We start from the raw sequence: 17,510 nt of genomic DNA on the forward strand, positions 1-17,510 counted from the left end.
TTAAAATGATCTCTTTTCCTCCACGTTACTCTATAAATATTTGAACAGGTCAAATTTCTAATTTCATTAGAATTCCACATGCACGTTATAATTAGTACTCATAATTGAAATGATACGTATTCGTTAAATTTAATTATCACCAATATAATTGTTATTATTTTACTAACGATATTTCACGACGGCAAGAGTTTATTTCTTATCGATCGTTCCTACGATCGATTTAATTTTTCTATTCGCTTTTTTCTTCTTATTCTTCTTCTACCGAAAATCTTATCGTAGAATATTTTTCAGTACAAATAAGAGAAAATCGCAATAGTTTCGACGTGTAAAATATCGAGGAAAATATCGAGGAAAATATCGAGGAAAATATCGAGGAAAATATCGAGGAAAATGTCGTGGAAATTTGACGATCCTACAGGTGGTTGCAACGAAATTCGTTTCAAGATTTTACTATCACGAAAATGTACAAATGCTTGTTGAATTTTCGAATCTAATGTATATTTTTATTTATCAAAGATCAAGAGAACCAACCTTCTTTCTTTTTTCTATTTATATTTAAATACTAATTAATATGACAAGTCGCGTTCCTATCAATCGTTACGATACAATTTGGAATACTACAAAATAAGACGAAAAAAAACTTATCGTGAAAATTATACATACTAATTATAATTAAAATATCATTATAGAGAAAATGTTCGAATAGTTTAACGCGAGAATAAGGAAAGTTTTCGTACTATCGTACGAAACCTGGATTTGGAAATTTTGCTAGATTTCTCACGTTGCGAATGACGATGAACTCTACCTCTCTCTCTCTCTCTCTCTCTCTCTCTCTATTTATCTCTATCTCTACGAGTTATGATTACCCTGGGTGATTACTATGCGAATAACGTTGGAGTCCGAACTACGCTCGAATCCATGCCGAGAATTCATATCAATGTAATCAACAAACTCTACAATCGGTACAATATACATTGGTGACATATTTCAACCTGAAATCACGAAATAGTTTATATTCTTAGTACCAGAATAAACGTTCGATCGAAAAGAATTATCGAAATGATATCCTATTGTATATATAATATAAATTAATTTCTATTAACTATCTATTTTTTTTTCTATTCTATATAAAGTAAAAAACTAATGTAATACAAATGAAACATAAAGGATGCATCATAAATAACAACACGTTTGAATGATACTAATAAATTAACTTTCGATTAGAAATCATTTGAGCATAGGTAATCGTAGTAAAAGCTACTGCACTAACAGACTAGTTTACTAGGATTTTTCTAGCGAGATAAGAGGTAGCAATCCCATTTGTATCTAATCGTAATTTGACGAAAGTTTCTCTCCTAATTTCGAGGAGAGTTCGAATAACAGAAAGCACGAATAATAGACAAATAAATAGAAAAGTTTTCAATTCTTTCTTACGTATAGGTATACACGTATAGGTATACTACTCGCACGTACGTTGCATCCATACCCCATAAAAAAAAAAAAAAAAACTATAGTCTATACGCGTATATCTTTTTTTTCATTTTCCTTCTTCTTTTAAATTTCTTTTTCTTCATTTCCACTTCCTTTCTTTCTTTCACCACTTTACTAATCCGGCATTAAACTTTCCCATCGTAGCAAGTTCTACGATCCACAGGCTCATAAAGGACTAATCCGGTATTAAAGCTTTCTTAGTAGTCGTCTTGTTCATCGATCCTTCTCCTTAAACGAAAGCTCTAATCCAGCAGTCGGGTTTCGGGCTCATTTTTCATGCAGCTATTCATCGATACTACGAGACAAAGAAGAAACAGAAAGAAAGAAATACGCGTTTTGTTGAAGAAACTTTTTCCTTTTTTTAATTCCTTTTTTCTAATCGAAACTAGTCAAGAGAGATAAGATAAGATAAGATAATCGAAACGTAGTAACTCGAGATTTAAAAAGATCTTCTATTGAAACTTTGATCCGAGGTTACCATCCGACATTTAACTAATAAAACAAATAGAATTTGATTAAAAAGGATTAACTTAAAAGAAAAGTCATTTAAGAAACGAGTTCGAGTTTTTAACACAGACTTCATGAATTTCTTAAGAAAACGAACGATTTTAATTTCATATCTTTTTTTTCTTTTTCTTCTTTTTTCTTTTTCTTCTTTTTTCCTTTTGTTCTTTTTAATACGACAAACAATTACTGTCATTAGAATAAAATGAAAAAAAAAAAAAAGAAAAAAAAGGTCACGATTAAAATGAACAACTTTATCGTGACAATTGTACACATCTACTACAGGAATATGATCGATTAATCAATTTAAATGTTTAACCAAAGTTAATATTTGCGAGACAATTTTCTAATCGTTATAAATTTCTAACAAATATTAGAGAAGAGAATGATCGATTAATGGAAAATATTGTTCGGTTGCAGCTTCTAAGTTCTATCGTCGTGGTTGGTGGGACGAATGTTGCTGGTGCCCTAACTCATCATCCTAGGGAATTAGCACAACGGCAAGCATTCCTTGAAACTAGACAATGCGTCGAGGCACGATTAACAACGCAACGAGAAAATCAGCAACAGGTATGTATCGATTTCATTTTATATCGAAAAATATAAACAATATTATAATATAAATTCTATATCGTGAAAACCTTACACCGACTATTATTTAAGCTTCGCCTAATCTATTTCGAAAATATTTAACCACAAAAAATACTCTACAAATAGAAATAAATTAATTCAAATCAAATTCTCAGTCCAATATATTATCGAATGTCAGTGATTTATAAGATTCTTTTTCTTCGATCATTTTACTAGTTAAAGTAATTGGAAAATAACGGTCTAATAGGTCAATTGGGTAATATAAGGTTGGCCAAAAGTTCCTATAAGTGATTTTCAAAAACAATTTTTCTTTATCAAGCTAATTCTCTTACCATCAATTCGTTAAATTATAAGCTTAGAAACTTTTGACTCATCTTATATGTATAAAAGGGTCTTTCTTACGAAATTACGGTTAATCTTATGTGATTATACGCCAATTGAGCATTTCTTTCTTCTACTTCTTCTTCTTCTTCTTCTTCTTCTTCTTCTTGCCAATTCATTCGTTAAAAATGTGAAAATTGTATAATGATTATTAATAATTCTGCTGCTGGTTACTTTTTTTTTCCAAAAAAAAAAAAACAGAAATGAAATAAAGCTAACAAATGAATTGACAAGATAAGGAAAATTTGGATCTTGCATTTTTACATAATTGCATGATACATAATATGTTTAAAAGTAATTATCGTTATGGGGATATACGTTTCGTATTTTTTTTATAAAATACTGAATCGTTATTTAAAAACGTTCGCTATGTTCGATGGCTTTGGTAAAAGCGATCAAAAACTGTCAATAACATACGTAACCAGAACGAGAATGGTAAAAGGCAAATACGGTGTGACGAATGAAAATCGAATGCAATTAAAATGATTTACAAGTCCATTTAAATAGTCCATTTAAATAGTCCATTTAAATAGTCCATTTAAATAGTCCATTTAAATAGTCCATTTAAATAGTCCATTTAAATAGTCCATTTGATTATTATAGTCAATATTAAAATTCATTTTCCATGATGGGGTGATATACAATTTATGAAGAGATTTATTTTATTACAAAGTACAGACAAAAATACGAATTCAATCAAATATTCGTAAGAATAATAAATATTGAACATTCATTAATCTACATTTTAATGATTACACTTTTCTTCGTTTATCATTGTCGTGGAAGACTTTGTAATTCTACGAGGTATTGTGTACTTAATCAAAAATCGCACAAACGTGTTGTATGTAACGTGTTGATACTCATCTCTGCCATTGCTCGTAGGAAAATGTCGAGAGAAATGCAAACATCTGATCGGAATTTTTCATTAGACAATTGTGCTTTAAAGTTTTTCTCGATTAATCGATCGAAATAAAACAGGCAAGACTTGTATACGTTTACTTTTATACGAATCCCTTTACTGTCCACCATCGAAGTGAAATTAAATTTAAAGCATTGCTTCGTATTCTCGATTGGTTAATAAATAATGTCGGAATTTTTAATATCAAAAATATAAGCATCATTTATTTATTAGGCATAAAAAACTAAAAAATAGTATATCCTAGTAAGCAAAAATAATTCCGTGTTTATTTAAATACAAAATATTAATCATATCAATAAAAGAGATTGAAATATAAATTATTACAAATTGTGACATTATTTATTAGGAAATTCAATGCATGTAATACGTACGTAATTATGAACTGACTCGTAATTTAGAATGAAAAACAAGTTAGAGGAACAAGTTGAAAAATAAAGCAGCTAAGTTAAGCCAAGTCAAGCAGAGAAAGTATGCTAAAGTGAAAATGTGTTTCCGTCAATCATCGCAACGGCCATTCTCTGACATATTTACATTGCGATGAATCGCTCCCAACGTTGGAAAACGTTCTTCCTTATCTTCTCTTTTACCTTCTCTTCTTTCTATGAACATTTGTTCCTGTCATGTAATATAAATAACGTACACACATTTTTTAAAGAAAAAAAATATATAAAAGTAAATAAATAAAAATAAAAATAAAAAAAAGAAGAAAAAAGAAAATCAAGATCGGTTTTGGGAAAGAAAATCTTGGAGTTAACCATAGCACAGACTCGATTTTACCGGCTTTTATTCGAGATTGGGACGGGATTTGGAAGCTTTCAACGGTGAATTGGTAGAAAGGCAATATTTGGTGGAATATCAAATGTTTAGTGGTTGCCTTTTTCACAAGAAATACATCGCAAGAATGTGAAAATATTTCTCGTAAAAAGAGGAAAGAATTTATTTCTAAGCTGATTTCAACGATTCTACGTACACATATGTATATACGATTAATAATTTATCCATTAATCGAGCGATTTTTCAACACGCGAATAGAGTTATGAAATGAAAAGAAAATACACTTGAACAAACAAATAAGAACATTATTGTTAATAATATTTTAAGGAAAAAAAAATATTCAATCATTGAAATTCACATATTAAAATCAATGTAACATAAATATTTAATCGTGTATAATATAATACAAATGAAAGAATATATTATTTTTTGATTAAATACACAATTTCATATAATCCCACGCATTGATGGAATACTGTAAATGAGTGTGCATGCCGTTTTATAGAATTAATTAAATAATACTTTTTCACATGTCGAATATATAACCCGTTTGTATTATACGCCAACTCTCAATATTCATAGAATTAATATTCTCTTGATATTCGAATATGTACTTTCAAATAGTATCACATATCATCGAATATTTACATATGCAGAGATAGATATACACGTAGCTAGTTAGATGTAAAATGTACATCATCCAAGATGTATATCTACAATATTATTGTATAGGAAACCGTATAGCGAATCATTAATTATCCAACGAGTAAATTTAACTCGATAACGTATTAATATAAATCATCGAGGAAATATAACTTAAATCAACTTAATAAATCTTAAATAACCCAAGGCTACAAGTGGATTTCAATAATAATTACTTTTCTCTGATTATTTAACGAAATGCGATTCGTCTAATCGTAACACAATACGATTTTCGAGACTCGTGAAAGCAGAAGTAATTGATAAAGGGCGCGTGTATTAATTTGCGAATGTGTGCAAAAGAGATAGATAGATAGAGAGAGAGATAGATAGAGAGAGAGAGAGAGAGAGAGAGAGAGAGATAGATAGAGAGAGAGAGAGAGAGAGAGAGAGAGAGAGAGAGAAATCATTTGAAATTTCAATGAGACTTTATGTCGTAGGTTCTCACGAGTTATTAATCTATATTTGCATTACACGTACGTATGTGAACGTATTACGTAGGTAAACCTTCTCTGTATACATGTGCGTTATATCCTCGATTATCAAAAGCTATACAGGAAGAGATGTAATCCAAAAAAAAAAAAGGAAAAGAAAAAACACAAGTATAATATGAAATGGTAAAAAGAAAGAAAGACCAAAAAAAGCAATATTTCATCGAAATATTAGAAAAATCAAATAATAATAGGATCGATATATAAGATCGTCGAGAAGAAAAAGTTATTGATGTCGTTGAAAACTCAATTTTGAAGATTGGCTAAAATAAGATCGTTCGACCTATTTTTTGTTGTTGTATTTTTACTCATCGCGGCAACGAATATAAGAACAATTTTTATTCTTTTGTTGACAAGAAAAATATGAAAATATGTATTCCTGTAAAAATGTCAGCAGAGATGGGAAATGATGAAAGATTTGAAATAAATAAATTCCATAAATAGTTTTCTACTCCGACTTTAGGAAAGATTATTGCTGAGCGTACTTCCAAGACACGTAGCAATGGAGATGAAAGCAGACATTGCTGGAAAGCCAAAAGACACGATGTTTCATAAGATCTATATTCAACGGCACGAAAACGTTAGGTAAGTTTCTTTCTCTCGTAAAAGAATTTATTAGTATAAATCATATTTACCGGGAGAGAGAGGAATGAAACCTGGATTTCTAAAGTTAATGTTAACGTTTTAACGACTTTTGTGTTTGTTCGTTCAACTAAATAGATTTTCTCATAGAGATGAAAGAGAGAGAGAGAGAGAAAGAGAAAGAACTCGTACTTGACATGTAATTTAGCAAACGACAAGGAAGTATTGTTCGAATACTGAGAAGTTCGTTTAAGCGGTCCATGTTTCTTTGAATGTATGTAATTTAGAGTAAATTTTATAGCAATTGAAGAAGATTCGTCAAGGATTTATTACTCTCTCTCTCTCTCTCTCTCTCCTCTCATGAGTACAATGTTTGTATTAATGCACATTTGCATATCGACCGATGCAAAATGTTCTATAAAGAAAACTTTATATTTGTCTGGTCTCTGTGTATTTTTCATATTTTTATTTGGAATTTAATACTATTTACGTCTTCTTTCTTGTTATAGTATTTTATTCGCAGACATTTGTGGTTTCACGTCACTATCTGACCAATGCACAGCAGAAGAACTTGTACGATTGCTAAACGAATTATTTGCACGGTAAGATTTATTAATATGACAATGGAAAAACGAAATGTCAAAAGAATAACGTTATTTTTCCAATTCGAACATTTCTACGATAGTAGACAAAATCTAGAATATCGATGAATCGATAATAGAACTATTGTTCATGAAGGTTCTCGCTTTAGCTTCATAGAAACCTATGAATGGATAGAAATTGAACAATAATACACGACTATAGCTATCCACGAATAAATATCGAATGCTAAGCCATTTTGGAAAAATCTAGATTTTACATTTTTTCAATTTTCAAAATATCTAACTTTCGTAATATTTTGTCATCTAATTAATTTACTTATTAATATCTTTTTTAAAAAAAGAAACGCGTTACAATATAGTCGTGTTAAAAACCATCAGTCTAAAAGATCGACGGTTTGGAAGGATAGCCGTAAAAAGAGAAAAAACAAAAAAGTGAAAAAAAAGGGTGTATAACACCCCTGACTGATTTCTCGACGTGCTCTTGTTGCCAAAGCACGTCGATGGCTTTACATTTTTTGCTTTCGGTATTTTCTTCCCACGTAGATATCGAACGATCTTTCCTCTTACGTAGCAGAGAGAAAGAAAAAGGACAAACAAAAAAAATAATATAATGAAATATATTATTCCATATATTATATATCGAATATATTATCGAAATATTCTCAATTATTGCGATTAATAATGGATTCTGTAGTTTCTATATTACAACGAATCTGTAATTAATTATTATAGCTTCAATTAATGTGGAAAATCGAATCAAGATTGTTCGTTCACACACAAATGCACACACAAATTGCACACACAAATTGCACACACAAATGGCACACACAAATTGCACACACAAATTGCACACACAAATTGCACACACAAATTGCACACACCTATAGATTCGTATGGCTAACGGGTATTACTCTGAAAAGGCTAACAAATAAAAAAGATAAAGAAAAGAAAATACAAAAGCACAGACACAAGGGAATCCTGGAAGAAGCTTTTTCGGGTTCTTTTCTTTTTTCAGGTTTGACAGATTGGCTGCCGAGCATCACTGCCTGAGAATAAAACTCCTTGGAGATTGCTACTATTGCGTTTCGGGTCTACCAGAACCAAGACCCGATCATGCCCACTGTTGCGTAGAGATGGGATTGGATATGATTGATGCGATCACGTGAGTTTATGATGTATCGTCTTTTTGTTCCCCCTTTTTTACTTCAATCTTATAATTATCATCTACAATATTAACACCTTGTCACCTGTCATAATATCAAAATTCGCAACAGATTAAATCTTGAATAATGAAACATTATTTCATTTTAATCATTTTAATATTGCATTTTAACATGTTTTTATATATTTTTGTATCCCTTCTAATTTTAATTATTTTCAATCATAATGTGTTCAATGTATTATTTTATTTCAATATTTTGTGATTAAGTACGCATGATTATTAAACGAATTGAATAAAGTGATCATACTTCTGGGATTTTATAAGAAAATAGGTTTATGTTATATAATATATACTCTTGATCTTTGATATTTCGAAAGTTTTATAAAAGAATTATCATTTGATTTTGAATTCACTTAGACTGGTACGCGAAGTAATGGCAGTAAACGTAAATATGAGGGTTGGTATTCATACTGGACGAGTACTTTGTGGAGTTCTAGGCTTGAGGAAATGGCAATTCGATGTTTGGAGTAACGATGTTACTTTGGCTAATTACATGGAAAGCGGTGGTATACCAGGGTGAGTCGGAAACAAAATATACATTATTCTGGCTGTCGAATGACTTGTGTTAAAATAATTCAAGAAGAAAATGAAATATAAACCCTTTAGTAACTTTATCTTACTTTACAAAAACACACTCATATAAGTATACATAGCACATAGTACATATTTTTTCTTTTTGTTTCTTTCATCAAAAACTAATTTCACCCAAAAATTAATATTTACCACTGTGATACAAAATATACTATAGTTATTATTGATACATAATTTAATTTGTTACATACTTTTACTTAATTATATTTAACATGCACATAATGTAGTATTAAAATATATTTAATTATACTTTCTAATTAGTATAAATTATAATATAATCGTCTATTAATTTTTGGGTCATATAACATTCATAATGTATTAGAAAAACTTTCTTTAAAAAATAAGAACAATTCTATATTATTTTATTATAAAAATAAAGTAAAAAAAGAAAAAGAAGGTCGATAGACGTTAGCCAGACACTTTTTTCAGTCGAGTGCATATTACAAAAGAGACCTTGGATTGCTTGGGAGGATATTACCAGGTCGAGGAGGGACGTGGCGAAGAGAGAAACTCTTATTTGAAGGAGCACAATATCGAAACTTATTTAATCGTTCCTGGCGATACTTATAAAGACAATGTACCTGCATCTGGCATAAAAAAAGGATTCACGATAAATGGAAACGTGTCAAAGGAAATGAGGGTTATGGGTCATGGATCCCAACATGGCAAACAAACCAAGTAAAAACATATACCAATGATTTCTTATCTTTCTTTCACGGACAATTAATTACGATCAATTCATTTGTACATTTCTCTATTGATACCTTCATTCAAAATAATTTGATTTCAATAATTACATAGTTTAGGAAAAAAAGATAGCTGATTTATTGTTTGGGAAGTTAAATCTATTCTTGAATATATTTGATGCGCTGATTCCGAAAATATCACTAGTATTACTCTACAACTCTAGTTTTTGAAAAATGCCATATCCTGGTGAATGCAGAAATAATCATTTAATAATAAGGTATACTTGTTTTAAATTATTTTCTAGCGTAAATGGGAAATACTGTGAGAGTCTCTAGTGTTAATTCGATTTAACAAGTATCAATAATTTTCTAGATACGTATACAAATAAATCAGATCACATGTACAATTAATGATATTAAAAAATAAAGCTTTTTATACGGTATCTTCCTAAAATGATAGATGATAAATTACAATTGTTCGTATTTTCGCAATCACCGAGCCAAATATATCCAAGAAAGAGACAAACTTTTCAGACAAAAATGTGGGCCGAACAGTAATCATTTTATTGATGTCTCTTGTTTCAAACTACTTTACGTGTTTTTTTTTTTGCTTTCTTAATAGATTAGGATTTGGTGAGAGTGTTGAGTGCGAAAAAGATCCAGAAGATGAAGTAAATGAATATCTTATGAGAGCTATAGACGCAAGGAGCATTGACCGTCTAAGAGCTGAACATTGTACGCCTTTCATATTGACGTTTCGAAGGCCTGATGTCGAAGAGAAGGTAAAACGATAATCGGCTTAAATCTATTACTAATATCCTTTTTCTCTTTCATTTTATTTTTCTTCATTTTGATATCACGAATTAGTAAGAGAGATGACCAAATAATGGGAAAGTTCAATTTAATTTAAATTGTTTTAATTTCTACATATTATAATACAAATGACCTATATATTGGATTGGATTGGATTAGATTGAATTAATAAATCCTCCGAATTATATTTCAGTACCTATATAATAATTAAATAAAAATTATAATTTTTAAAGAAAAATTTTTTTTTCTATAATATTGTACAATGGTGAATACAATGGTGAATCAAAAGTCTCTAAGTTTGTAATCAAATTAATTCATATTTTAAACAATCTAGAAACGTTTGATCCACAATATGCATATGTATCGTCAAACGAACAAAATTTTACTCTTTGTTTCGATTAATTTTTCCATATAAAATTATCTTCTATCCAACCATCCCATTATTTGGTTTTAATTGTTTCTCTCTCTCTCTCTCTCTCTCTCTCTCTCTCTCTCTCTCTCTCTCTCTCTCTCTCTCTCTCTCTCTCTCTCTCTCTCTAATAAAATATAAACTAAAACCGGTAATGTGTTTCAGTATTCACGAGAAAGAGACAGGATGCTTTCCGCCTACTTTGTTTGTTCTGGTTTCGTTTACATGGTTGTTGTGGTTGCTATAGCCATTACTCTTTCCGGGTAAATATATTAACAAATTATTTCACATTCTCTGCTAATATTTTTTTACCAAGTAGTTGTATATTTAATATCGTGATCACACATATTCATTGTAGATATATATTAAATTTATATTAGACTATATTTAATGAGAGAAACCCCTTCACATAAATACACACGCCCCCACGCATATATTGCTTTTCATCGATTGGTAATAATTTTTTTTTTTTTGATCTTATGGTTATACACCATATATATCATACATTTTTCAGGAGTATATATTTCTACGCGTGCACCGGCGTGAGCGTATTGGTGATAGCTTTGGTAAATGGCATTCTACTTGCTGAGAAAAACGAGGTGAGTTTTGGTGGTTATATGCTAGATGTATATAATATGTATATAATATGTATATAGTAATGTACATATATACATATGTATTCTTACTTGAATGTTTCTTCTCGTATATCTATCTCTACATTTTTCTAAAGTTGATGCATATATATCGTGCACATTCGTGAGAAATAAATCATATACACCACCCTCGCTCCCATACATACATAAATATAAATATAAATAGATATAGAAATATCTACGCGAGCATATACACACACACACACACATTAGCATGCATTAGACGTACATATTCGAAAATGTTAGAATATCTATGACACGGTTATTCGTCGTTGGATCGATCGTAGCAGAAAACTCTTTGGAAAGTTGCCACTTCCTCTTAACCTTGACTACTTGTCGAGATTCCAGGTCAGTGCCAAAATTATCGATTCGTCCATTATGTTTTCGATGATAGGGACTCTTCTACGAATTGATTTCACTTTTATCCTCCTCCGATAGCTGCTCAACATGATCGCTATCCGTCGAATTCGGTTTCATCTTCTTTCCAAATGGATACACACATTTTCATATATTCACATATATATTAGGCTTACTATTGTATATTATATTATTCAATATTTTATCTTTTTGGTTTATTTTTCTTTGATCATAGACGGTACCAGAATGGGTAAGGAATACTGCTGTGAGGATTTTTGAAAATCGAATTATTGCACAAAGCATCGCTACTGTCGTTGTATTTTTAACTTTCATCACTGTTCTTTCACCCATGGTGAGTAATTTTATGATTATTTCTTAATAGAAAAGAGAATTATTTTGTTAGAATTTAAACGCGCGTTGAAAATTTCGTAAATATTTTCTAACATCCTTTTTCGTTCAATTTAATCCCGATTCTTAACTTTTGAATTACTTTGGAACCAAGGTACGTGTAAAACAAGATCAAAAGTTTTTCATCTAACGTTTTCCAAACAATTACAACTTCCTCTCTCTCTCTCTCTCTCTCTCTTTCTCTCTTTCTCTCTTTCTCTCTTTCTCTCTTTCTCTCGTTCTAATTCTATTTGTACATTATCTATTCGTAACCCTTTCCACGTAGAAACAGTAATTCAATACGTTTTATCTAGCTAATGGCTAGTAATGGTAATTAGTACGATCGCTTTTCATTATCTAACAATCGAGAGAGAAAGAGAGATAGGTATGGAGAAAGATAATTTGTCGTAGAACAGGAAACACACAACAGGAGAATCACAACTAATCGTTCCTATCGTAATTTGTTCTTCTCTCTTCTCGTTTCAGATAAAATTAGATGGAAGCGAAGCATGTGGAAATAACAATTTGACTGCAAGCACAGAATGGCTTAACAATTCGACCGTAATGGTTGAAAGAATCGAAATAAAAGATGGACCATGTTACTATTCTCTTTTCTCCGACGTGAGTTACAATTAAAATGTATTATTATTTTCGACAAATTATTATCCCATCTTTATATTAATTGTTTAATAATTCCTCTATATATCTCAAAATAATATAACAATTATTACTGACTTGTGTGAAATTGTCGCGTTAAAGTGAAATGAAAATTATTGATCTCATTCCAACAATTTTAAAGATTATCTCTCATATTTTTTAATTAGAAAAACGACACTACCAAGAACTCATTTACACACACAATTATAAAACGTGATAGATCTTGTAATTAATATTTATCTTTGAGAAGAAAGAGGAACAAAAAGAAAGGAAAAGAGAGAAATTGTTTCCGATAAATAAATTCTTCCATAATCGTACATACTAACGAACATTATGGGTTTTGCATGTTTAAAAATCCCTTATAAAATTAACCCACAGATTTTCTTTGTTTTATCTCAACAGTTATTTCCTGTTCTGGTGATGTTAGTTATGGTGACCTGTGCGGTATATCAAATTTTAACTTCGGTTCTCAAAGTCGCTGTACTGGGCATTGTCGTGACCTGTTATTTAGGTGTTAGCATTTATCAAGCCACTAACGATGATAGTCTTGATCCTGCCGAGAAATGGTTAGCCGGTGTACTGGTAGTTTTTTTTATGGCGTGTCTGGTCGTTCATTCGCAACATACCGAAGCTACATACAGGTAGTACTATTAATAAATACGAATACAAATAAAATGAAAAGGGATAAAAAATGTTTAGTCACAGTTCGCATATTTTTCCAGAAACGATTTTTAAATGACATGATTACACATAAACTTTTATTCACAATTTATTACAAATTTATACACACAGACTTATTTACAGTAATCCTATTCCTTAGAATGATCAAAATAAAAATAAAAAATCGTATAATCTGGACTTAACATTTGTTATCCCTATACTACATGCATGTAGAAATATTTACCATGAATTTGGAAAATTGATTCAAAGTCGAGAATTAAATAAATGTATTCTTTTTTCTTTTTTTTTCTTTTCTTTTCTTTTTTCACAGATTAGATTTCTTATGGAAACTTCAAGCAACCGAGGAGAAAGAAGAGATGGAACATCTCAAGGCCTACAATCAAAAATTATTGGCGAATATTTTACCAGAACACGTGGCTGCCCATTTCCTTTCCACCGTTAATTCCGACGTAAGATAATTGATTAATCAACTTCGTAATATCGAATACACCATAATTAACGCGTAACAATTGTTAATACATTAAAAGTCCCTAAGTGATTTTAAAAAAAAACAGTTAGTTACCTTTTTCGCGTTTGGTGGATTCGCAATCACGAGTAATTTTTTTTAATTAATCAATTTGATTAATCGAAAACGTTGACAAATAAAAAAAAAAACGTATTTGACAATATCCAAGAATAATAAACTGAATAATAATAGAGAGAACTCGTGAAAGTAACAAAAGCAATTAATTTCGTATAAATGTAAGTAGGATAGAGAAAATAAAGGCGAAAAAAGTATATACTAACGGATTTTTGAGAAAATAAAATTTTCAATAGTCGCATCGTATGCAAGTACAACGTTGTAATCGAAGTGCACATGCTTTTCTAGGAACTCTATCACGAACAATGCGATTTCGTTTGCATAATGTTCGCCTCAATACCAAACTTTTCGGAGTTCTATGTCGAGTTAGAGGCGAATAATGAGGGCGTCGAGTGCCTCAGACTTCTAAACGAAATCATCGCAGACTTTGACGAGCTTCTAGCGGAGGAACAATTCAAGTACATCGAGAAAATTAAAAGTACTGGTGCCACCTATATGGCAGCATCCGGTTCGTATATATACATTCTTGCTTTCTTTCTTCTTTCGTTATTCTTTTTCCTTTCATTTTTGTTGGATACAAAATTGTTATTTATTTGGAAAATCACTGACCATATAAGTAAAAATAATATTATTCTATTATCCTTCGAGAGAGATGCATTTATATTTAATTATTTTTCCGAAATTAAAATAAAAAAAAAAAAAAATGAGCAAAATTGAATCCCGCATTAAATCAAATTACATTGTAATTCGACAATATTATATAGATGCATTTAAGGATAAGTAAATAAAAACGTACACAGTTACGCGATGAAGAATCAATAATGTGAGCATGTCCGTTATTTATACATTTAAAAGTATTGCTATTTATAAACGCCTTCAAATCGTTTTCCTTTTCATTAGGCCTGACGAAAAGCACCTGTGACATGAGGGACTACAAACATGTGACCGCCATGGCGGACTATGCTTTAAGAATACGCAAACAGCTGGCAGACGTTAATGAACATAGTTTCAACAACTTTAGGATGCGTGTGGGGATCAACATAGGGCCGGTATATATAATATCCCTAATATTATTAAACTTTACTTATTGTTAAACCTTCTATTGTTATACTTTTATAATCATTAAAAATACTCGCGTATACGTATAAAAACAGAGACGTATATTTACATGCACAGGTTGTTGCCGGGGTGATAGGTGCAAGAAAGCCGCAATACGACATTTGGGGTAACGCTGTTAACGTGGCCTCGAGAATGGATTCTACTGGAATTTTGGATAGGATTCAGGTCACCCGAGAGGTTCACGATATTCTATTGGCCAAGGGTTATCCACTTATTTGTCGTGGAAGTATACAAGTTAAAGGAAAAGGCAGTATGATAACGTATTTCCTCAATGGACCACGTGATACTACAAAGACGAGGATTAATAAAACAGAAATTTTAACGAGGGCTAATTCGAATCACAACAATAATGCTAATGTCAACGAAAGAATGTCGTCTCCCAATAATGGTGCAACACTTTGAAGAAGAAGAAGAAGAAGAAGAAGAAGAGAGATGAAGAAGAATGAAAGAAAGAAAGTCATTTTTTTGAGATTATCGATAAAAATATCATTCTTGTGTGCTTTCTTTACACGTTTAGTACTGATAAAACTTTGATTATCTGGCCAAGTTGTACAATATTTTAGCGACGAATGAAAAAAAGAATAAGAAGAAGAAGAAGAAGAAGAAGAAGAAAAAAAGAAAACATATATAAGATTTCATTTCTGATTTGTTGATGCAATTTATTTTCTGGCTATGGTCCAGATAATCGATGCTTTCGTCGTATATACAACATATATATATGTAATACAAAACTACACATGTATACGCGTGTGTATATATATATATATATATACGTACGAACGTACTTTGGATTTTTCCGTCTCTGTCTCTTAGATTTTATTTCTACATTGAAAGAAAATATATCAACAAAAAAGAGAGAGAAACGATATATTGATGCGGTGATCGTAATCTCGACTTTCTTGTTTATGACATTAATGATTTTTTTTTTTTTTTTAACCATAAAAATATCTTTGAATATAGAGATATATAAAAAAAAGTCCGTATTATTGTTGGCTTTCTTATTGAAAATTTGATAATCAATGCTAAGATGTGATCTATGAAAGTGCATATCGTTCTTTAGATTATTTCAAACGTCTATCGCTACTTTTAATGAAATTCAATCAAAAGGAAAAGAATATTTTTTAATTATATCGAAAGAATAAAGATTGAATGAATTCAACGTTCGTTTCGATAATGACTTTTTCAAAAAAAAAGCTCAAAATATAAATACGAACCTCTTTTTTTATTTATGATACTATTTTTTCTATTTATTCATTTCAACATATCAACTTTTTCTACGATATATATAATATATGAATTTTCATTTTTTTAATATATTCATCGATTAACTATTCTATATCTTTAAAAAGACTATACATTTATATGACGGAAATATCATAGTTTTTTCATTCGTCACAAGATTAACGTTAAAGTTAATACAAAGTTCATTCGATTAATATTTTATATTACAAATATAAATATACATATATATACATATAAGAAGAAAGAGAAAATATGTGTAGTGCATTTAATTACCTCATAGTATGATTGTGTTCAAAAAAACGATAAAAGAAAAAAAGGATTAAATAAAAAGTCTAACAGTAAAACAAAATATATCGCGTTCGATAGGGAAAATTAATAATTCAGTTCTTTCCAATAAACATAATTTCTTTCTTCTTTTTTTTTTTTTTTGTCGTCGATAAGTTGAATAATATTCACGGCAGATAATAATTTTCCTCGATAAACGGCAGCATTAGTCTAATATCGATTAACTAACTCGTGCCATAATTTTTTTATTAGTAGCAATTAAGAATTTTCTTACACAATTGTTTGTTACGAAATCAATTATATACATTTTTTTCTTACATATCATTTCGGAAAACGTTACAGCTGATTTCATATACATATACAGGATATGATTTTCAACTACAAATAAACTACAAGTTTAAAAAATTCTATATTCTATCTAATAACTTTTAGTCTCTACATACTTCTAGTCTATACATATTTGCAAAAAATCTTTTTAGCTTGTTAGCAAAATTTGGATAAAATTAATCAAAAGTACCTTCAGCGTAATAGTAAACGAAAAAAAAGACAAACATAATAATTAAAAAATCATAATTTCGAGTCGTGAATAATTAAGAAAACAAAAAAACGATTTTTTCTTTATATCTCTTTGCTTATAAAAAATATGATTTTAGAAACATGTTCCTAATAAGTGTATCTACAACTGTACCTACGTGGTATTAAGTGCATCGATGCGAATGAAAGATAATTATTCAATACATTTTCTCAATTAGAACGAAGGAAAGTTCAATATGCGTTTATATAATAGTCCAACT

At 30.0% G+C, this 17,510-nt stretch overlaps 1 protein-coding gene across 4 annotated transcripts in view; it reads left to right on the top strand.

Moving 5' to 3' along the window:
* LOC106791020 (adenylate cyclase type 6) overlaps positions 1-15,768 on the top strand; it is a 43,575-nt gene extending 27,807 nt beyond the window's left edge. For 3 of the 4 annotated variants that reach the window (XM_014756351.1, XM_014756353.1, XM_014756352.1), the window contains 16 exons: positions 2,416-2,565; positions 6,314-6,435; positions 6,942-7,034; positions 8,050-8,196; positions 8,614-8,772; positions 9,277-9,525; positions 10,156-10,315; positions 10,921-11,018; positions 11,270-11,354; positions 12,001-12,117; positions 12,639-12,773; positions 13,212-13,450; positions 13,801-13,939; positions 14,359-14,578; positions 14,971-15,119; positions 15,247-15,768. In XM_014756351.1, the coding sequence (XP_014611837.1) occupies positions 2,416-2,565; positions 6,314-6,435; positions 6,942-7,034; positions 8,050-8,196; positions 8,614-8,772; positions 9,277-9,525; positions 10,156-10,315; positions 10,921-11,018; positions 11,270-11,354; positions 12,001-12,117; positions 12,639-12,773; positions 13,212-13,450; positions 13,801-13,939; positions 14,359-14,578; positions 14,971-15,119; positions 15,247-15,591 (2,607 nt within the window). In that variant the 3' untranslated portion in view covers positions 15,592-15,768. Of the gene's footprint in view, positions 1-2,415; positions 2,566-6,313; positions 6,436-6,941; positions 7,035-8,049; positions 8,197-8,613; positions 8,773-9,276; positions 9,526-10,155; positions 10,316-10,920; positions 11,019-11,269; positions 11,355-12,000; positions 12,118-12,638; positions 12,774-13,211; positions 13,451-13,800; positions 13,940-14,358; positions 14,579-14,970; positions 15,120-15,246 lie in introns of those variants that run through there. The other variant, XM_014756354.1, reaches the window with a different exon arrangement.
* The last annotated feature ends 1,742 nt before the right edge of the window (positions 15,769-17,510 follow it).

The sequence above is a fragment of the Polistes canadensis genome, unplaced genomic scaffold (assembly GCF_001313835.1).
Source record: "Polistes canadensis isolate GaletaPanama2010 unplaced genomic scaffold, ASM131383v1 scaffold_278, whole genome shotgun sequence".
Classification (NCBI taxonomy): domain Eukaryota; kingdom Metazoa; phylum Arthropoda; class Insecta; order Hymenoptera; family Vespidae; genus Polistes; species Polistes canadensis.